The sequence below is a fragment of the Bos mutus genome, chromosome 23 (assembly GCF_027580195.1).
Source record: "Bos mutus isolate GX-2022 chromosome 23, NWIPB_WYAK_1.1, whole genome shotgun sequence".
Classification (NCBI taxonomy): domain Eukaryota; kingdom Metazoa; phylum Chordata; class Mammalia; order Artiodactyla; family Bovidae; genus Bos; species Bos mutus.
The window spans coordinates 46677270-46701217 of NC_091639.1; the positions used below are offsets into that span (position 1 = coordinate 46677270).

At 39.2% G+C, this 23948-nt stretch overlaps 1 protein-coding gene across 1 annotated transcript in view; it reads left to right on the forward strand.

The window, feature by feature from the left end:
* Nucleotides 1-23137, forward strand: part of KIAA1586 (KIAA1586 ortholog) — a 44650-nt gene extending 21513 nt beyond the window's left edge. Inside the window, 14 exon segments of the mRNA XM_070360979.1 lie at nt 9892-10013; nt 11088-11410; nt 11744-11805; nt 16683-16775; nt 18157-18616; nt 18619-18783; nt 18786-19421; nt 19424-19479; nt 19481-19802; nt 19805-19883; nt 19885-19949; nt 19952-20200; nt 20203-20294; nt 22964-23137. Coding sequence (XP_070217080.1) covers nt 9892-10013; nt 11088-11410; nt 11744-11805; nt 16683-16775; nt 18157-18616; nt 18619-18783; nt 18786-19421; nt 19424-19479; nt 19481-19802; nt 19805-19883; nt 19885-19949; nt 19952-20200; nt 20203-20294; nt 22964-23137 — 2898 coding nt within the window.
* Nucleotides 23138-23948: the final 811 nt, after the last annotated feature.

A 23948-nucleotide genomic window follows, 5' to 3' on the forward strand; every position in this document is an offset into this window, starting at 1 on the left:
GTCTTGTATGGATGTGAGAGTTGGACTATAAAGAAAGCTGAGCACCAAAGAATTGATGCTTTTGAACTGTGGTGTTGGAGAAGACTCTTGAGAGTCCCTTGGACTGCAAGGAGATCCAACCAGTCCATCATAAAGGAAATCCATCCTGAATATTCATTGGAAGGACTGATGCTGAAGCTGAAACTGTAATACTTGGCCTCCTGATGCAAGAACTGATTCACTGGAAAAGACCCTGATGCTGAGAAAGATTGAAGGTGGGAGGAGAAGAGGACGACAGAAAATGAGATGGTTGAATGGCATCACCAATGTGATGGATATGTGTTTGAGTAGGATCCTGGAATTGATGATGGACAGGGAAGCCCAGTGTGCTGCAGTACATGGGGTCACACAGAGTCAGGTACAACTGAGCAACTGAACTGAACTGATCATCATTTTCATCCATGGATGAGAGTATCTTTCCTGTATTTTCATTCTGGATGAGAGCCCCCAGGTCCAGCAAAGAAGTTCCAGCACACCATTGAACAAAAGAAATACAAGAATAGACAGACTGAAGATGGTAAAAACAGTTTCACTTTACTCACATCACCACGCCCCAAACTGGCGCAGCTTAGTGCCAAGGGAAACCTCCTTGACTCATGATGTCTCCCATATGGGTAAGAGAGAGATAGTGAATGAGCTGGCCCAAATAAGTTATGCTGAATGCTGGCTAAGAGGCCCACTTCTTTCTTGCCCTTCCAGAATACCAACGTATTTGGCATGGCTGAATAGGGGAGAGGCTGTGGTGCAGGGAAGAGAGATAAGAATCACAAGCAATGAAGGCTTAAACTGAACAAAAGGCCAAGGAACCCACTGATTGACAGGCTCCCCCAGGAGGCCTGCCAACCAGTGGAGTGGGACACCTCACATGTAGACCCCACAAATGGGACACCCCTACTGGTCTGTTCATAGATTATAACAATAATACTGTTAAAATTTCCAAACTACATAAAATGATCTACAGATTCAACCGTAATCTCTATCAAAATCCCAATGGCATTTTCAAGAAATAGGACAAACAGTCCTAAAATTTTTATGTTACCACGAAACTCCTGAGTAGCCTAAGAAATCATGAGAAAGAAAAACAAAAGTTGAAGACATCACAATTCCTGATTTAAAGTTATATTACAAAGCTATAGTAATCAAAACAGTATAATACTGGCATAAAAACAGACACTGGCATAAAAATAGACCAATAGAACAGTATAGAAAACTTAGAAATAAAATCACTCCATATACAGACATCTAAGTTTTGGCATGGGTACCAAGAACACACAATGGGGAAATAACAGTCTCTTCAATATATAGCATTGGGAAAACTGGCTATTCACATGCAAAAAATAAAATTGGGCCCTTATCTTACTTCATAAACAAAAATTAATTCAAACTAAATTAAAGTCTGAAAATGCAAACTGATAGAAGAAAATGTAGGAGAAAAGCTCATTGACATTGGTCTTCTGCAATGATTTTTCTGGATACAACACCAGAAGCACAGACAAAAATAAATAAGTTCAAACTAAAACTTCAAAATTTTTGTTCAAAAACAAATAAGTTCAAACTAAAACTAAAAAGTTTCTGACACAGCAAAGGAAACAATCAACAAACCAAAATCAACCTGCAAAATGGAATAAAATATTCACAAACCACATACCAAATCTCTTTAAAGAGAGATTGCTATGCTATGCTATGCTAAGTCACTTCAGTTGTGTCCGACTCTGTGCGACCCCATAGACAGCAGCCCACCAGGCTCCCCCATCCCTGGGATTCTCCAGGCAAGAACACTGGAGTGGGTTGCCACCTCCTTCTCCAATGCATGAAAGTGAAGAGTGAAAGTGAAGTCGCTCAGTCGTGTCCGACTCTTAGCGACCCCATGGACTGCAGCCTAACAGGCTCCTTCACTCATGGAATTTTCCAGGCAAGAGTACTGGAGTGGGGTGCCATTGCCTTCTCCTTAAAGAGAGATTACTATCCAACTATATATGGAATTCTTACAATTCAATAGCAAAAAACAAATAACTCAATTTAAAAATGAACAAATAGATATTTTTCCAAAGAAGACATACAAATCACCAGCAGTTATATGATAAGGTGCTCAGTGTCATTAATCATCACGGAAATGAAAGGCAAAACCACAAGGAGATATCATTTCATTTCTGTTAAGATAACTATTATAAAAAAAAAGAGAGAGAGATAATAAGTGCTCTGGCAAATGTGCAGAGAAAAGGGAATTCTTGTACACTGTTGATGGGATGTAAATTGGTACAGTCACTAAAGAAAACAGTACAGTGATTAAAAACAGAACTACAATATGATTTAGCATGTGTCTCCTGGGTAATATAAATAAAAAGAAATAAAATCTATATCTCAAAGAGATATATGAACTCCTATGTCCATTGCACCATCATTGCAATAACCAAGATGTGGAAACAACCTAAGCATCTGGTGACAGAAGACTGGATAAAGACAATACCGTATAGATACACAGTGGAGTGGGCTTCCCCGGTGGCTCAGTGGTAAAGAATCCACTTGCAATGCAGGAAACACAGGGGATGCAGCTGTGATCCCTGGGTTGGGAAGATCCCCTGGAGGAGGAAATGGCAATCCACTCCAGTGTTCTTGCCTGGAGAATACCATGGACTGAGGAGCCTGGTGGGCTACAGTCCATAGGGTCACAAAGAGTCAGATACGACTGAGTGCACACGCGTGCACACACACACACACACACACACACACACACAGTGGAATACTATCCCACTTTAGAAAAGAAGGAAATCCTGCCATTTACAGCAATGTGGATGAACCTGGAGGACATTATGCTAAGTGAAATAAGCCAAACACAGAAGGACAAATAGCATATGATCTCATATGAAGAATCTAAAAAAAATGAACTTATTGAAACAGAGAGCAAAATGGTTGTTTCCATGGGCTGTGGGTGTGAAGAGAATGAGGGCATGTTTGTCAAAGGGTACAAACTTCCAATTATAAGATGAATAAGTTCTGGAGACTTAATGTACAGAGAGGTGACTAATGTATAGATGACTCTTTGCTAAGTCGCTTCAGTCGTGTTCGACTCTGCGTGACCCCATAGACGGCAGTCCACCAGACTACCCCATCCCTGGGACTCTCCAGGCAAGAACACTGGAGTGGGTTGTCATTTCCTTCTCCAATGCATGAAAGTGAAAAGTGGAAGGAAGTCACTCAGTCGTGTCCGACTCTTAGTGACCCCATGGACTGCAGCCTACCAGGCTCCTCCATCCATGGGATTTTCCAGGCAAGAGTACTGGAGTGGGGTGCCATTGCCTTCTAGTTAACAATAATGTTTTGCATACTTGAAATTTGCTAAGAGTGGATCTTAAGTGTTCTCACCACACACATGTGTTAATCAGTTTGTGGGAATCTTTTCACAATGTTTAATAATATCAAAACATCGTGTTGAACACCTAAATGTACACAATTTTTATTTGTCAATTATAGCTCAATAAGGTGGCTTCCCTGGTGGCTCAGGGGTTAAAGCATCTGCCTGGAAAGAAAAATAAGTTTTACTTGTAATAACAATGAACAATCAGAAATTTAAATTTGAAAAATCATACCAGTTATAATAGCACAAAAAATATGAAATACTTAGCAGTTAACAAGATATATGAAACATCTGACAGTGAAAACTACAAAATGTTGCTAAGTTTAACATCTACAACAATTAGAAAAAGAAGATAAAGCTGAGAGACCAACATTACTTGATTTCAAGACTTATTGAAAAACTATAGTAATCAAGAAGATAGTGTGTACTGGGTATCAAAATAGATAAATTTCACCAACAGAATATAATTCAAAGTTCAGAAATAGACCCACATGAATATGGACAATTGGTATTTGACAAAGTGCAAAGGCAATTCAAATGAAAATTATTCTTTTCAACAACTGGTCCTGGAACAATGACATATCCATATCATATCCCACACCATATACAGAAATGAATTCTAAGTGGATCACAGACATAAAATTAAAACCTAATTCTAAAATTTCCATAATAAAACAAATGAGAATATTTGTAACTTCTTAGGCAAAGATTGGAAAACACCCTGATGCTGGGAAAGACTGAAGGCAGGAGAAGGGGATGACAGAGGATGAGATGGTTGGACGGCATCACCAATTCAATGGACATGAGTTTGAGCAAGCTCTGGAAATTGATGACGATAGGGAATCCCAGAGTGCTGCAGCCCATGGGGTCGCAAAGAGTCAGACATGACTGAGTGACTGAACTGAGCTGAGGCAAATATTTCTTAAATACACCACCAAAAGAAAAAATTGATAAATTAGACTTCATCAAATGTAAGAACTTCTCTTTGAAAGACAACTTTAAGAAAATGGAAAGAAAAGCCACAGACTGGGAGAAAATATTTGCAAATCACAGATCTGTTAAGGACTTTTACCCAAATAAATAAGCAATTCTCAATATTCAACAAGAAAATAAATAATCCATTTAGGGCTCAAGATGGCAGAGTAGAAATATGTGTGCTCATCTCCTCCTCCAAGACCACCAAAATTGCAACTAGCTGTTGAAAAAGCATTGACAGGAGGACACTGGAACCCACCAAAAATGATACCCCACATCCAAAGGCAAAGAAGAAGCTGCAGCAAGATGGTAGGAGGGGCACAATCATGATAAAATCAAATCCCATACTCGCCGGGTGGGTGACTCACAGACTGGAGAACAGTAATATTAAAGAAGTTCTTAGCTGTTGTGAAGGTTCTGAACACCATGTCAGACTTCCTAGCCTGGGGATCTGACAAACAGACTGGGAATCCCAAGGGAATCTGGCCTCAAGGGCCAGCAGGATTTGATTATAGGACTTCCAGAGGATGAGGGGAAGCAAAGACTCCAGTTTTGGAGGGCACAAATAAAACTTAGCATGCACCAAGACCCACAGGATAGGAGCAGTGACCCCACAGGAGACTGAACCAAGGCTACCTGCTAGCATGTGAGGGCATCCTCTGGAGGTGTGGGTCAGTAGAGCCTTACCACAGGAGCCGGGGCACTGGAAGGTCCCCCTTGTTGAAAATCCTCTTGGAGTTTGCCATTAACCCTACCATAGATCCCATGGCTGAGTCGCCTCAGACCAAACAACTACAAGGGAGGGAGAGCTACAATACCACCCATCAGCAGATAACTGGATTAAAGCTTTGTTCAAGCTGGATTTAGAAAAGGCAGAGGAACCAGAGATCAAATTGACAATATCCACTGGATCATCAAAAAAGCAAGAGACTTCCAGAAAAATGTCTATTTCTGTTTCATTGACTATGCCAAAGGCTTTGACTGTGTGGATCACAACAAATTGTGGAAAATTCTTGAAGAGATGAGAATACCAGACCACCTGATCTGCCTCCTGAGAAATCTGTATGCAGGTCAAAAAGCAACAGTTAGACCCGGACATGGATCAACAGACCGGTTCCAAATAGGGAAAGGAGTACATCAAGGCTGGATATTGTCACCCTGCTTATTTAACTTCCATGCATCACTTATATAACTTAGAGTACATCATGTGAAATGCAGGGCTGGATGAAGCAAAAGCTGGAATTAAGACTGCTGGGAGAAATAGCAATAACCTCAGATATGCAGATGACACCACCCTTATGGCAGAAAGTGAAGAAGAGCTAAAGACCCTCATGATGAAAGTGAAAGAGGAGAGTGAAAAAGTTGACTTAAAACTCAACATTTAGAAAACGAAGATCATGGCATCTGGTCCCATCACTTCATGGCAAATAGATGGGGAAACAGTGACATTATTTTCTTGGGCTCCAAAATCACTGCAGATGGTGACTGCAGCCATGAAATTAAAAGACACTTGCTCCTTGGAAGAAAAGTTATGATAAACCTAGAAAGCAGAGTAAAAAGCAGAGACATTACCTTGCCGACAAAGGTCCATATAGTCAAAGGTATGATTTTTCCAGTAGTCATGTATGGATGTGTGAGTTGGACTATAAAGAAAGCTGAGCACCAAAGAATTGATGCTTTTGAACTGTGGTGTTGGAGAAGACTCTTGAGAGTCCCTTGGACTGCAAGGAAATCCAACCAGTCCATCCTAAAGGAAATCAGTCCTGAACACTCATTGGAAGGACTGATGGTGAAGCTGAAACTCCAATACTTTGGCCACCTGACGTGAAGAACTGACTTATTGGAAAAGACCCTGATGCTGGGAAAGATTGAAGGCAGGAGCAGCAGGGGGCGACAGAGGATGAGATGGTTGGATGGCATCACTGACTCAATGGACATGATTTTGAGTAAACTCTGGGAGTTGGTGATGGACAGAGAAGACTGGTGTGCTGCAGTCCACAGGTTACACAGAGTCAGACACAATTGAGCAACTGAACTGAACTGAACTGAGGAAGGCCCTGCCCACCACAGCAAGATCCAGTTTTTCCCATCACCAGTCCCTCCAGTCAAGAAGCTTACACAAGATTCTTAGCCTCATCCATCAAAGCGCAGACAGAAGCAACAAGAAGTACCGTATCACAGAAGCTAAAACAAAAATGTATTACAGAAAGTTAATCACAATGAGAAAGCAGAAAGTTATGTCTCAGGTGAAAGGAAGGGACAAGGTAAAACCCCAGAGAAACAACTAAATAAGTGGAGATAGGCACTTTACAGAAAAACAATTCAGAATAACGATAGTGAAGATGATCCAGGATCTCGGGGAAAGAATGGAGGCAAAGATTGAGAAGATGCAAGAAATGTTTACAAAGACCTAGAAGAACTAAAGAAGAAACACACAGAGATGAATAATACACTAGGAGGCATCAATAACAGAATAATTGAGGAAGAAGAATGGATAAATGACTGGGAGGACAGAATGGTGGAAATCACTGCCACAGAACAGCATATAGAAAAAAAAAAAGTGAAAAGAAATGAAGACTGCCTAAGAGACCTCTGGGACAACATTAAACGCACCAACATTCTCATTACAGGGGTCCCAGAAGGAGGAGAGAAACAGGACCTGAGAAAATATTTGAAGAGATAATAGCTGAAAACTTCCTCAACATGGGAAAGGAAATAGTCAACCAAGTTCAGGAAACACAGACAGCCAGGCAGGATAAACCCATAACACACTGAGACACATAGTAATCAAACTGACAAAAATTAAAGACAGAGATAAAATATTAAAAGCAACAAGGGGAAAATGACAAATAACATACAAGGGAACTCCCATCAGGCATCTCAACAGAAACTCTACAAGCCAGAAGGGAATGGCATGATATATTTAAAGTTAAGAAAGGGAAGAATCTGCATCCAAGAATACTCTACCTAGCAAGACTCTCTTTCAGATTTGACGGAGAAATCAAACCTTTCCAGACAAACAAAAGTTAAGAGAATTCAGCACCACCAAACCAGCTTTGCAACAAATGCTAAAGGAACTTCTCTAGACTGGCAACACAAGAGAAGGAAGATATGTACAGAAAATAAAGTCAAAATAATTAAGAAAAATGGTCATAGGATCATACATATCAATCACTAACTTAAATGTAAATAGTTTAAATACACCAACCAAACAAGATAGACAGGCTGGGTGCATGAAAACGTGTGCATGTATGCACTTCCACTTATCACATCACTGTGCCTGACACCCACCCCACCCACCCCCCCACAAATTGTATGTAATTATTTTATATTGTTAAGTTAATCGTGTTCCCATTATGGCTTGCAATTGTAATTTTTATTTTTTGCCTGGTTATTGATTGTGAAAATTGATAAACATCTTTTACTCTTATGATTATGTAAATATTACTACTTAATACCATTGTGTCATGATTGTTCAACAGAAAATAATAGAACTCTCTATCACCAAAACTAGGAGCTAATAGAAAAACCTGTAATCACTTTTTAAAATCCTGCATATCAGATTTTGAAATTTTTTGAAAAACACAAATGCTAAGATATTGCTTTTTTTTTCATTTAAGAACAACTGGACTATATGATGATCTTTTATTTTTGTCTAGTTTGTTTCACTTTTTCTATTTCATAGTCAGTGCTCCCATTTCATTTAGTTTATGTTTTCCAGTTTCACCATCTCATCTTCTTTTTTGGCTATTCTTTCTCAATTTTGTATCAAGTGTAGTAGAAAAGCTTTTGTATACATATATATGTATGTATAATACATATTTTCAGTTCAGGTCAGTTGTTCAGTCGTGTCTGACTCTTTGCAACCCCATGGACTGCAGCAAACCAGGCCTCCCTGTCTATCACCAACTTCCGGAGTTTACTCAAACTCATGTCCATTGAGTTGGTGATGCCATCCAACCATCTCATCCTCTGTCGTCTCCTTCTCCTTCCACCTTCAATCTTTCCCAGCAATATATATTTTAGAAAACATTAATTTTGCCTAACTAAAAAGTTTATGACATTTTGATTCCATTTGTTTGACTTACTATGAATAGAATGCTAGATTTCTACTTCAAAAATGAATGTTCAACAAGCAACAAAGGTTTACTATACAGCACAGGGAACTATAGTCAATATCTTGTAATAATCTATGACGTAAAATAATTTCAAAAATAATAATGTGTATTTGTATATCTGAATCACCTTACTGTGTACCTGAAACATTGTAAGTCAACTATACTTCAATACAATATATATTTTTTTTAAAAAAAGAAAACAAATAACCCATTTAAATAATGAACAGAAGGTTTTAACAGACACTATCAATGAAGATACTTGCTGTTGTTGTTTATTTACTAAATAATATCCGACTCTTTTGCAATCCCAAGGACTGGAGCCTGCCAGGCACCTCTGTCCAAGATGTTTCCCAGGCAAGAACAGTGGAATGGATTGTCATTTCCTTCTCCAGGGGATCTTCCTGATTCAGGGATCAAACCTATGTCTCCTGCATCTCTTGCATTGGCAGGTGGATTCTTTTACCACTGAACCACCTAGGAAGCCCCAAGGATACTGGAGTGGGTAGCCATTCCCTTCTTCAGGGGATCTTCCCAACCCAGGAATCAAACCCAGGTCTCCCACATTGCAGGCAGTTTCTTTACCATCTGAGCCACTAGGGAAGCCAATGGCAAAGGAATTCATAAAAAGATGCTCAGCATTGTTAGTCATAGCTATGCTGTGCTGTTCTTAGTCACTCCGTTGTGTCTGGCTCTTTGCTCTTCCATGGACTGTAGCCTACAAGGCTTCTCTGTCCCTGGGATTCTCCAGGGAAGAATGCTGGAGTGGGTTGCCATTTCCTCCTCCAGGGGATCTTCCCAACCCCTTACAATGCAAACCGCATCTCTTACATCTCCTGCATGGGCAGGTGGGTTCTTTAGCATTAGTGCCATCTGAGTATCCTAAATGGAAATGACTGTCCCCTCAACAAATACCAAACTGAAGGTCATGAGCCCATTCAGGCTCTAGACACATACTTGGCTGTTGTTTTCCAAGAGCTTAACTGAACTATCCCCCCACCACCCCTCACCCCTGTCCCCCACTAACCCCCACCCCTCACCCCCCAGCCAGCAAACTATCACAGTACATTTCTACTGAATGCTTATTAGAACATTAGGAAAACCTTTTAAATGCAAATCTTTCCTAGACATTTAAGGGATTTAGAAACGGTTACTTTACCTGCAGCTTTTGGGGAGGTCATTGTGGAGGTCATCCTGTTCTCAACTTTACAAGCCCCAAATTAAGTTGGAACAAATACACCTGTACTTTTTGTGCACTCTTTGTGCAATATGTGAATAAGAAAGAAAAAAAATAAAAAAACAGTTGAATCTAATACCAGCCATGTCATGTTCTCATTTACACCGCAGAAGAGATCTCCCACAAGAAATTAAATGTCTGCTGGGCAAAAATAACTCGTGCACATAAAGTCTGCTGAAACATTAACAAGGGACAAGATTCCTCCCAAAGAAACACCGCAGAAAGTCGAAGTGGCTTTGATAAATAGAGCTTTTTACCTGCTCAACGAGAAACTTTGTTCTCTAAAATCAGAGTATGAGACACTTTGTTCTTTGAAAATATATCAGGAAGAGTGAAATACCCTTCTGTTGGCTGGTCTCTTCAACACAGAGAACCAGCCTATCTCATGCCCAGTGCAGGAGTTTCTGGACATATCAAATGATCTATATTAAGTGTGTATATATATATATATATATATATATATATATATATCAAGTATCTATATTAACCTGAAGTTCCCAAGTTGGCAAGACCCTGTGCAACCCAGACCTAATACTGAACCCTTTACACATGGCCCTAAAGTTGACTATGACCCTATGAGAACACTGATTCACCAACATTTCACCTCCCTACACCCTTCCCTAAAATCTCATAATAATGACACTCATATCCCCTGAGATGCCCCATGGTTCCGCCACTGTATGACCTTGCTTACTGCAGGCCAGGATCATAAAGGTGATTCTGTGGTGATACAGAATCAGGTTTGTCAGACTACAGACTGATGGGAAAGGAGAAAAACCTCTGCATGTTCTCAGTTAATACTGGTTTTCACACATTTTATCTATTTACAGTTGTTTAGATGTGAGAGTTGGGCCATAAAGAAGGCTGAGCCAAAGAATTGATGCTTTCCAACTGTGGTATTGGAGAAGATCCTTGAGAGTCCCTTGGACTGCAAGGAGATCCAACCAGTCCATCCTAAAGGAAATCAGTCCTGAATATTCATTGGAAGGACTGATGCTGAAGCTGAAACTCCAATACTTCAGCCACCTGATGGGAAGAAGTGACTCATCATTGGAAAAGATCCTGATGCTGGGAAGGATTGAAGGCAAGACAGAGGATGAGATGGTTGGATGGCATCACCGACTCAATGGACATGAGCTTGAGCAAATTCCGGGAGATGGTGAAGGACAGGGAAGCCTGGCAGGCCGCAGTCCATGGGGCTGCAAAGAGTCAGACAGGATTGAGCGACTTAACAATCAATTATAAACAAAATCCTGGCCACTATCTCACTATAAAGTATCTAGACGATAGTTTTGGTTTAAAAGAGAGAGAAGGGGGGGGGGGGGATGCTGGAAAAGAAAGATCCGCTATGATTTTACTTGAGTAGCACAGGCTTTAGGAGGAGCGCAAGCCTCATAGCTCCTTGTTCGCGCCACTCCGCACGCCGACCGGTCTCGCGATCGGAACTACATTTCCCAGTAGCTCTTGCGGCGAGGCTGGCCGAGCGGACTACAGTTCCCAGAGGCCCTGAAGGCGGGGAGGAGGCGGGCGCTGTGCAAGGGAGGCTGGGCGCCGCTACCCTAGCGGGGGGCCTCTGCCGGGCGCGGCTAGCGGTCTTTTCTGCTGTGGTGGCAGCGACGACTGCGGGAGACGGGAGACGCAGGGTCGGAAATGCGTGGTGGGCTGGGTCCGGCCTTGAGCCAGAGTCCGGTAGGTGCTGTGCGGGACCTGGGACTTGGGGACTCTAGGGTCCTGAGGAGCCTGGGCTCCGGGGGACTGGGGAACCGAGGGCACGGCGCGGGTTCCGAGGCCCGTTGGCCCTGTGGGCAGGCTTCCTTCCTCTGGAGAAGGGGCCGGCAGGGGCCTGCGGTCCCCAGCGCCAGCGCTGTTCTCCGGCGGGTCGCGGGGGCTGGGGCTCCAGGCGGTCTCCTCGAGAGCTCTGCCTTTTCATTCCCTTTGGAAAAATCGCCTCCTGCAAGCCGTGGTTGTCTGGATAACCGTGTTTTGGCTAATTTTATAGATAATAGAATGTGTCCCTTCCAGCTGGGCCTGAGGCGTCCGAGTCAGCCGTGGAGGAAAACGAAGATGACATCCAGTTTGTGAGTGTAAGTAGCAGCGGTGTTTGGGTTTTCCCGAGTCAGAGATTGTGCGGGACAAGCCACGATGTGATTTCCCCTCGCCTGTTCACTCATCGTCCAGCAAACGTGTGGACGTCTCATACCGACTGGACACTGTGGAGCAGGGCACAGGAGTGGGTATCAGACTGGACACCGTGGAGCAGGACACAGGAGCGGGTATCAGAGTGGACACCGTGGAGCAGGGCACAGGAGTGGGTATCAGAGTGGACACTGGAGCAGGACACAGGAGCGGGTATCAGTGGACACCGTGGAGCAGGGCACAGGAGTGGGTATCAGAGTGGACACCGTGGAGCAGGACACAGGAGTGGGTATCAAACTGGACACCGTGGAGCAGGGCACAGGAGTGGGTATCAGAGTGGACACCGTGGAGCAGGGCACAGGAGTGAAAGGTTGTTTTTGAATCATGCAAAGACGCTGGGATTCTTGGCCCCTGGAGGAGAAGAATTCAATCCAGGGCCAGAAACGAGGCGTGATTGCTCAGAGCTTTTGTGTAATAGTTTTATTAAAGTATAAAGGAGATAGAGAAAGCTTCTGACATAGGCATCAAAAGATGGCAGAAAGAGTACCCCCCTGCTAGTCTTCAGCTGGATGTTATATACATACAACATACTTTTGTATGTATGTGAAGTCCCTCAGTTGTGTCTGACTCTTTGTGACCCCGTGGACTGTAGCCTACCAGTCTCCTCTGTCCATGGGATTCTCCAGGCAAGAGTACTGGAGTGGGTTGCCATTTCCTTCTCCAGGGGATCTTCCGGACCCAGGGATTGAACCCTGGTCTCCCGCATTGCAGGCAGACTGCTTTAATCTCTGAGCCACCAGGGCAGCTAGCAGTCACTAGCAGTCTGTTAATAAAAGAAAGAAGTGTCTTAAAACTCAGAATGGCACCAGGCCCCTTTTTGGGATAATCTTGGCACCAAATGATTCATCCTGGGCCATAAAATGATTAACTTGAATCTTGAAGAAGGGCAGATTACCATACAAATAATTTCATTTACATAGATTAGGGGAACAATATCTGAGTATAACAAACTGGTTTTTCAAGTATGTTCTGAGCCGAGAGGCAGAACCGACTTGAAGACATAGAGTTTGGGGTAAATGCATACTACATTAGCATAGCTTAAGACAAACATTTCCATAAGAAAAAGGCATTGGTTGTTTCTAGGTTTGAAAATAGTTAACTTCAGGTGAAACCAGGTGTTGTTATGGCAACACAGTATTTGAAGAGAAACCTCCTTTTAAATTTGTATAGAGAAGGAAAAAATATCCGTAGTTTGTTTCCTCCTGCCGCTTAAGAGAGATAAAATGTCTGACACTTGCAGGCTATTTCCTCCATTTGGAGACCCCTGGCCTTCCTGCCTGTTACCCTCTCAGGAGTAGGTATCAGAGTGGACACCGTGGAGCAGGACACAGGAGCAGGTATCAGAGTGGACACCGTGGAGCAGGACACAGGAGTGGGTATCAGACTGGACACTATGGAGCAGGGCACAGGAGTAGAGCGGTTGCCCAGAGAGAGGTCTCGGTCGCCCCCTTAGGCATCCCAGAGACTGTGGCCTGCGGGCCTGTTGGAGCCTGGATCACGCCTCCTCCTCTCCTTTGCACATGGAGCCGCTGGTGTGCGCAGGGTTCTGGTCTCCTAAGACTGTGTTTGAATTGAGACCAGAGTAACTTCTGCAAGATGGCCCCCAGGTTAGGGAGAAGGGGCGGCTAGTGATGGGGAAGGAGGCGGGCTGCAGGAGGTCAGCATCAGAGCCTGTGTGTCTCTGTAGAGTGGGGGCAGGTGCCCTGAAGACCTCACTGAGCTCTGAGGTCACCCTGTTACATCACAGTCCCGCAGGCCAGGTTCACAGTGAGGGGCCTGCATCACAGGAGCATCCTGTATCTTTCTGTGTTTATCCCCTTCTGACAGAGTTTTCAAGCATGAGGGAGGGGAAGTGTGCAGAATCCTGCTCCCCGCTGCAGACCTATGGAATGAGGATTTGATGGTGGGGCTTGGGAACCCTAATGTTGGTGCAGGGGTATGCTGCTGCTACTGCTAAGTCGCTTCAGTCGTGTCTGTGCGACCCCACAGGCGGCCTCCTACCGGGCCCCTCTGTCCCTGGGATTCTCCAGGCAAGAACACTGGAGTGGATTGCCTTTTCCTTCTCCAATGCATGAAAGTGAAAAGTGAAAGTGAAGTTGCTCAGTCGTGTCCGACTCTTAGCAACCCCACGGACTGCAGCCTACCAGCTCCGCCGTCCATGGGATTTTCCAGGCAAGAGTACTGGAGTGGGGTGCCAATAGGTAGCTCTGAACACAGTAAAACATTGGTTGCAATAACCAAATGGGGTATTGTGATATATTTCAGGATAATTTCCATCCCAAACTGTTAAGTTTTACAAAGTCTCTGCTTAAAGTAGTATCTCAATTAGCTGGAGAATGTGTCTACTGTGAACTACTCTTTTTGAATATAGTTAGTTGAGGTTTGCTATTAAAAGTATAGTCTTTCTTTAACTGGGTTCCTGTTGACTGAGAAACACACATAGGCTTAGGGCACTCATGTAAATGACTTGGTTTTAAATCAAACAAAATTCCCTCCCGAAGGATTGTGGTAACTTTGTTTTTGTTGTTTTGTTAGGGTTATATAGAAATTCTTTACCAGATCATTTCTTTGATGTTCTTCCCCAAAATTGTTCATATGATACTCTCTTCTTGACACTTGGAGCTTTGAGGTACCAAGAACTGTATGCTGACTTCACCTCCCCATGCGGTGAGGAATAAATGATGCAGCTATGGAAACTGAAGAGCCATGATGTCTGTTTTCGTACTGAAAAACATTAGGAAAGAGAACTGCAGGGGTCATTAGGAAAAATAGTTTAGATTCTGACTATGGTGTAAAGACAATGAATAGGACATGATAACTTTGATGGTGTTTTGTGCACCTCTAGATATGCGTAATGTAAGTGTTCATGATATGTGTTTTACTTTGAGAAATACAGTAAAATTCTATAAAATTAATTTGGAAAAATAGGTACAATTTTAGTGTCATACTCTGAGGTTTAAATGCATAATTATGTTGTAAATTCTGACAGTTAATATATCCACTTGTGTTCAGCTGAGGTTTAGAACTCAATTTAAATTTACTTTAAATATAGAGAATTTTTTGTATTTTTGCATCCAGAGGAGTGTATATCCAACCTGATAGAACCTCTTAGAAATAGCTTTGTTTACAAATAGAGGATTAAAAATTTGACAGCTCCATAAGAAGTGAATTATATGCTCTGAGTGGAATTACAATATGAGAAGAATCTAGTAAAAATATTCCTGTTGCATTTAAATGGTGGCACAGAAAAATTAGAATTCAATTCTATTTTAAGCTACATTCAGATCAGAATTTACTTTCCTCTCACCCTATCCTATGCTGGGTTCCATCAGGATGTGTTTTATTACTATATTTTTTATAGTACCATCCAGCAAAGATGAAATGCTACTGGGTACAAGTCTCTGCTTGAGTGTTGTCAGATACAAAAAATTTTTGTGTTCTTTTTATATCTTTTATCAAGAAGAATGTTACTCCTTGATGTATTCTGGTTTACGTTTCTTAGTTTTCTCATATAAATCTAATTTTCCAGCCATCAGTTTGCATTATGGCATAGCATCATCTCTGTATATTGCCATATATATAAACGCCAAACTAAACACAATATTGTTTATTGATGCTTTTGAACTGTGGTGTTGGAGAAGACTCTTGAGAGTCCCTTGAACTGCAAGGAGATCAAACCAGTCAATCCTAAAGGAAATCAGTCCTGAATATTCATCGGAAGGACTCATGCTGAAGCTGAGACTCCTATACTTTGGCCACCTGATGTGAAAATCTGACTCCTTGGAAAAGATCCTGATGCTGGGAAAGATTGAAGGCAGGAGGAGAAGGGGACAACAGAAGATGAGATGGTTGGATGGCATCACTGACTCGATGGACATGAGTTTGACCAAGTTCTGGGAGCTGGTGATGGACAGGGAAGCCTGGCGTGCTGTAGTCCATGGCGTCTCAAAGAGTCGGACACGACTGAGGGACTGAACTGAACTGAAACACAATATGCTGAAAGGAAGGAATGATGAAAATTGGGGAGTACAGAGAGCACCAGTACCTTTGGCGTAATTTTTCTGAAGTCCAGTGTACTACAGAAGAGGCCGCCAGCTGGCTCACTGTTCTCCTTGCCCTCACTCTACATTAGTACTACATTACTGTTTGTCTGAATTGGTTATCTTGTTAACTAATCCCCCATTTCATACTCTGCTAATCTCCCTGAAACACATCTCTAATGTGGTTCCCATCTCAACACTACTGATTTGATTCCTTTGCCTGTAGAATAAAATCTAGGTTTTGACTGGGGTATTTAAGGCCCTATTGATGTTGAAGGTAGTATGTGTGTTAGGAAAGGATTGAGGAAATTTGATATTTGATTTCATAAAGATAAAGAGGATGAAGCCGAACTGTCAAAGAACTCCATGATTTTGAGCTTAGAGATCTAAAAGATTATTGATAACCATCCCAGTTGTAAAATACTGTACCATGATATCTGTATTTTTAACATTATCCTTGGACTGTTTCCCTATTTCCAAGGAATATTTGGCTTTTTCCCCTCTATGTATATTTAGGCTCTTTTCGGGTTTTGTCATTTTGCATATTGGTCTTCTCTGAATCTTTACGTCTGCTGCTTCTGTTTCTGATTATTTTGTGCCACCTGTGAGGCCTCCTCTTCATAGGAACTCTTGTTAATTCCAACCAAAAAACCCCAGTGATTGTAAATGTACATGTGGTTTCAATGATTGTTCATGACTTGTAAGTCTGCTGACTTCCTTTTTAGGAGAGACCATCAATACCTGTTCTTGAATACATTGATCTGATCTGTAGTGATGATAAAGAGCCTAGAACCTATTGTAGTGATATAAGTATGTTTGTGTTTCTTCAATTCTGTCATTAAGTGCAGTATGTTCTGGACATGGCTTGAACTGGCTTGCAAGAATCAATTGTTAAATTTGAGCTGATTGTTAAACATAGATATTATTAAAACTTCAAGTATAACTCAGCCATAAAAAAGAATGAAGTAATGCCATTTGCATCAACATGGATAGACCTAGAGATTATCATACTAAGTGAAATAAGTCAGAAAGACAAGCACAAGACAAGTATGATATTACTTACATATGGAATCTAAAATACGATACAAATGAACTTATTTACAAGACAGGAATAGACTTACAGAGATAGAAAACAAACTTACAGTTATGAAAGACAAAGAGGAGAGAGGAATGAATTAGGAGTTTGGAATTAGCAGATACAAACTTTTACATATAAAGAAGATAAACAACAAGGTCCTATTTTGTGTTGTAATAACCTATAATGGAAAAGAATATATATAACTCAATCACTTCTCTGTAAGCCAGAAGCTAACACAACATTGTAAATCAACTGTACTTCAATTAAAAAGTTCAAGTGTATACAAATTTGAAAGTAAATAGGTTATCATTACATTTAAGGTAATAGATACGCAAATCTCTCCATAACCTAATGTCTACACACTTGAGGTTATTCACGTCTGTTGTACTGTGTGGTAGAAACACTGTATAATGGTGTGCTCCTGAAGGGTGATGGGAGTATTTACAGCGAGGTAGTTGACTGCAAAGTAGGGGTTGGTTTACTTGTTGATTGTCTAAACTGAAGAAAGTGATAGGTGAAATCTTAATATGGATTAAGCTTAAAAATGTGTTATGTGTCTTAACTACTAGACGCTATTCTGTATGAAAAATTGAGGAAATCTTGCAGTATTTGAAAACTGTTCATTGATTCAACAAAAGTGTTGATATATCATTGATGAATGAGTGGAGTTCTGAGATGTATATTTTTTAACTTTCTTCTTAATCATGTACATGAAAATATCAACCATTTTTCACACTAGAACTGTCTTGTAAATAATATGAGCAACTTTTATGTTGAATTGGGTAATAATCAAAAATTAAGCCAGATTTTATGACATTATTATTGACAATAGAATTTAAAAAACTGATAGTGGATTTTTCAAGAAATTAACAAGTCATTGAAGTTATAGGCACAAACTGAAAATCAAGGTAAGTATTCTAGATTAAATTTTATTAAATTTAATAAAATTTATTATAAATAATTAAAATAATTAAAATTTAATTATAAATAATTAAAATAATTAAAATAATTTAAAATAATTAAATTAAGAAATCATTAACAGAACTTTCTGCATTAACCTAAAAGTGTTACCATAAATTTTATTTATATTTGTAAAATTATTTTTCAGATTTTGTTCCTAGGATGACAAAATGACAGGGTTATTTTTGCATTTTTTAAATGCGAAGAAGGTGAAAACAGATACAGAAAGTAGCGATAGTAATAAGAACTATTGTGAGTTGTCTAAGTCAAAGGAATTGGATTTCAAATATGCTGAACAACCAATCATTGAAGAAAAGCCGTCATCTTCATCAAAGGAAAAAATGGATAATCTTGTGCTTCCAGATTGTTGGAATGAAAAACAAGTGGTTATGTTTACAGAACAGTACAAATGGCTTGAAATAAAAGAAGGTAAATTAGGATGTAAGGATTACTCAACAGTTCAGCATTTGGGATTAAAAGCAGAAGATCATGTTCACATGTCCAAGGAGTGGATTGCATATTTGGTAACCCCTAATGACAATTATAAAACTATTAGACAGGCTTCTCTGAGAAAAAAAATTAAGGAGCATGATGTTTCTAAAGCCCATGGTAAAATTCAGGATTGTTAAAGGAATCAATTAATGACTCAGTTTCTAATTTAGTGCATAAATAATGTAATAAAAATGTTGATGCTACTGTAAAAGTTTTCAAGACAGTTTATAGTTTAGTAAAACATAATAGACCTTAGTCTGATATTGCAGAGGCAATAGAATTACAAGAAGAAATGGGGTGAGAATAGCAGTGCATGCTGCAAAAGAAATGAAGATGACAATCTTTAAGGATATTATAGAAGAGAAGGCCAAAATCTGTCTTATAGTTGATGAGGCATCCGCAGTTTGAAAGAAGAGGACCCTCGTGATTTATGTCCAGTACACAGTATAGTCAGCTCCTGCACCAGTTATGTTGTTTGTTACTTTAAAGGAACTGGTGTCCGCCACAGTAGAATGTATCTTCAGTACGTTATCGAGTACTTTAAATGATTGTGGCTTCACTAATGAGTATTTGAAAGCAAATTTAATTGCATTTTATCCTGATGGTACTAATACAATGCTGGGTAGAAAGTCTGGAGTAGCCACGAAGTCGTTAGAAAATTTTCCTGAAATTATTATTTGGAACTGTTTAAACCATCAATTGCATTTGTCACTTGATGACTCAATATCTGAAATAAAACAAGTGAATCATTTAAAAATATTTCTTGATAAAAGTTGTTCCAATTATCATCCACCTAATAAAAATCAAAACAAGCTTTTAGGGAATGTACCTAAAGATCTTGAAGTTGAACTTGTTAAAATTGGCCAGGTAAAGGGACCAAAGTAGGCATTTTGTAGTCTGCAACCTGCTACTGCTGTGTGGAATGCATATCCTGTATATATTTGCATTTTTCTCATTCGCATTCTGGTTTGGCAAAGAGGTTACCTAACATTCCAATATCTTGTAAAACCTTTAATGATTGACATTCTTGAAGAATTTTGACTACTTTCAACTGCACTACAGTCAAGCTCAACTAACATTCAGAAAGCACAAAAATTGATCAAATGCACAATAAAAACCTTGGAAATTTTAAAAATTGGTACTGGAAAGCATGAATCTCAAACTGAAGGTTTGATTAAATCAGATAAGTTTAAAGATATTCCATTTAATAGAAATAATCAATTGAATGCCCTTCCTAGGAACATGTTACTAGAAAATATAATTCAACACATGAACTTATGTCTTTTATCAAACAGGAAGTATGATGAAAGTATTTTTAATTTGATTTGCCAGAACCTTCTACATGGCCTTATGAAGAAATAACTTCACCATGGATAACTGGTGAAAAAAAATTATTTGTGTGAAATTTTAAAATTTGAAATTGATTTGACTGATTTTGGGGAATTTGTAAATAATAATATAAAGTCAATGTTTCAGTTCCTAAAACCATACAAAAAGCTAATAGCACCATTGTAGTCAGTAGTGAAGTAGTGCAGAAGCTGAAAGGTTTCAATTTAATGAACATAATTTGTATAAGGGTGAGAAACAGTTTAACTATAGATCATATATCTGATTTAATGACAATAAATTTGTTGGAAAAAGAATTAGCTGGTCGGGATGCAACTGCCTTTGTAAAATCCTGGTCAAACTGCAACCACAGGTTAGCTATAGATAGGGAGTTCAGCAAAAGTCAACAAGAGCCTATGAGAATCAGCTGGCTCTCTGAAACTTAAAGTGTATTGTGTTGGAATTCCCTTGTGGTCCAGTGGTTAGGACTCGGTGCTTTCACTGTTGTGGCCTTGGTTCAGTCCCTGGTAGGGAAACTAAGATCCTGCAAGCTGGCCAGAAAGAGGATTGTGTATGATTTATTATTTGTAAGTTATGTGTTCTGCACACTTTATATATACATAAATTTTTATTTTGAAAGTCAGTTGTTAAACTTTTGTCCGTATATTACTGTTTAAAGGCATTCTCCAAGGAGATAAAGTTGATTATTTTTGGAGTAGTGGGTTTTTAGAGATTGGCCCATGTCTGCTAGAGTAGGCCGAATATGTATTTCATGGACTCTATAAGAACATCCAATGATTCCACTTTTGCTTTGTTTTATGTTTAGTAAGGATATAAATTTCTTCTAAGCCCTGAAAGTTATAGCAAATAAAAGAGAAATAGAATAAAAACTACAATCCTTGTGGCTTTTGTCTTTTTCATTTCCCTATATGTTATCAAATATGGTAACCACTAGCAACATATGCCTTAGGACTAAGGAAGCAAATATTTAATTTTAATTAAATATAAAAAGGAAAATAGTGTAAAATATTTTATTGAACTCACTTGTTTTTTAAAAAATACATTTTAAGTTTGTTATCTTGCTTAAGGGGTGATTATTAGAGTGTGCTAAGTCTGGTATTACGTACAAACAATCACTGGTTAGTATCAGTGGATGTATTCAGTGTAAATTATTTTTTCCTTTGAATCAATGTAACATAGTGTGTTTATCTGAATATTTTTGGTTGACGAAAGGAATTATAGTGATTACTTTTGTAAATCAGAATTGGTGATTAAAATAAGGTGCTTAATTATTTTTCTGTTTTAGATATAAATATGAACAATTTTTAGTTTAAAATGAAGGCCTACTGAAAAAGAACCAGTAGAGCTGCAGAAGCTAGGACTGCAGCTAGGACAGTAAACAGAAAGACTGGAGGAAGGTATGTGGCATCGTCACAGTGAATGATGATTGCAGTTTGTTACGGCAGAGAAAAACAAGCTGTAATTTAACAAAAAATAAGACAGTAAAGTCGACAGTATTGAGACAGTCCCAGAAAATGCATAATGAATGAATGAATGAAGTTACCTTTCAAAGGTCAAAAAAGAATTGAAATTTAGGCACCTGAAATCTCAGTGAAATTTCTAACAAAAATTTTTTAAAGGATTGAGTATGTTAAATTTGGCCAGATGTGTAACAGCTTGAATTCTTGCATGAAAAAGAACTAGCTTTACATAGATAGATAGTAATATTATTTCAGTTATAGAAATTGTTAGAAATTTATGAGTTAAAACCTAAAAATATCTTCTGAAAAAAAGTACAGTCTTTAGTTGTCACCAAACGTTGCTTATGGAATACAGAAATTTATAACAGTATTAAGGATTAATTGATTCAAAAGCTGAAAAATTACAAGTACTTTTCTTTAGCTTTAGATGAGTTATGTAACAGAAGAGTTGCTGTCCAACGAACACTTGGAGTACCTTTTGTCTCATCAGGCTTAAAAGCTTATGAAATAACTTCAGTTCATGGCCTGAAAAGTCAAATGTGTATAGCTATATTTTAATTAATTATCAAAAGTTTCAGCTAGATGAGGAAAAAAAAAACTTTTTGCCACAATAACTGGTGTTCCAGCTAGGTTAGGTCAATGTCAGATTTCACTGGGATTTTTAAATGAGTGTTGTGTTTCCCTTATTTCTTTGTTGCACTGTTTGATACAGTTTGAAAGTATTTGGGCTCAGTTTTCTGAAATGGTTTCTCTGAGAGATGTCATGAGTACAGTTGCAGTGCTATGAATCAATGTCAGCTTATTGGAGGATTGCTGAACAAATTAAAAGACAGTAAATTTAGTGATCTCTGCCAGTTGGTTGAATTGTGAAAGAAACTTACTATACCATTAACACCAGTTCAAGATTTTCCTGCAACAACAGAAATGCTAGCCAAATACTTAATTAGTAATTAGAGAAAATGGCAGTTTTGTGCCCAGTATTACATAGCATATGAATGATCTAAATTTGAAACTCCAAATATGGGGAAAAGCCCATTTGTGCTACCTAGACAAGTACTAGAATTTATTTTGAAATAGAAACTTTAAAAATCATGTAACTTCACACATATTTCTAATATGAATCAGTATGGGTCAGATTTTAACTTTGACAGTTCTATAAATTTACTATAAAAACTACAAGAAAAAAGTTTTTAATGTCATTTTTTGATCAATTTAGAGTTGCTGTTCAATTTACCCAGTAACACTGAATTCAGTATTAATGATACTGAATTGACATAAGATTTATTGAATTTACTTAATTTGGACAAATGTAGTTTGTAAACTGGTGTGCTTTTACTCTGAAGGCAAATCAATTCTTTTAAAAAAGAAGAACAGGAATTTTTCCTTGTGGATTTAAAAAATAAAAATATTTTCTTTAAGTCTCCTTGTGTCATTCTTGCCCCTTCCAATCCGTCCTCCATAATAACTCAGGAATGGCCATTCTGAAATATACATTTATTCTTAAAACTTTTATTGGTCAAGAATATATTCAGATAACAGAAAACCTAACTTAAATCACTTGAATGGACTTATTTTGAATAACAAATCTGGAGAGGGCTGCAGGCTTTGCTTGAGTAGCTCGATGGTGTCATTACTGTGTTACCTGCGATGTTTTTGGCCTTTCTTTTAGGGTTACAGGATGGCTGGCACAGTTTTGTACATGCTGGATTTAAGGCAAGAACAAACTCTGGATATCAGAAAATTAAGAGCTTTGCCAGAAGCCTTTTCAAGTGGGTTTGCATTTCACTGGCCAGAAGTGTATGAATGTGGCCATCCTTCATCGGAGTTGAGGCTTAGAATGTGAGCTTTGACATTTCCTAGCTTCAGTAATAAAGGTAGGCAAGGGAGGGAGGAATGTCGTTTACCATTTTTCTCCCCTGCTGAAAATCCTTTACTAGTTTCCTAATGTCTTCAATCTTTCTGCTTCCCTTATAAGTGTTCCATTTTTTGTATCCGCCCCCGCCCCCCAACTAGGTAGTGAGTTTCTGGGAAGGAGTTGAACATTGGTTATTAGTAATGTCTATCACATAATAATAGAATCTCAGTAAATGTTTGCTTAGTTTTGGGTGTTTCCTATATGTCAGTTCATTTTTATGAGTTGTTTACACCTCTAAATGTTCCTATTTCCCAGTGAACTTTTAAGGGAAAAAAGATTCTCTTCAGTTTTAAATTTCAGATATATAGTTTTTATGCCTTAATTGACCTTTCATGTTTACTTTGAAGAGAAATTGAGGTTGTCTTAAAAATTAGTTGGAAATATTTCCTGTTTGTTTAATATTGTAGAGATGTTCATGGTTTAGAATTTTCAACAAGATTTTTATACTTACCATTTTTAATAGCAACTGATAATGTGGAAAACAAACAAAACCATCTTAGAACCACGGAGTTTTTGCCTCATAAATCCCAAGCTTGGAACTGAAGAAGCCAGTAACCTGGAAATGCCAGTGGATGCAGATAGAAAAACCCTGCAGAAAGCCTGCTGTCTCTAGTCAAAGGATCAGGGAAGGGCAAGCTAGCAAGACAGAAACTATTTTTTTTATACAGTAGCCTCTCTGCTTTTGCCCACTACCACAGAAAACATGGTAGCTTCATCCAAGTCACCAAAGGCCACGTGG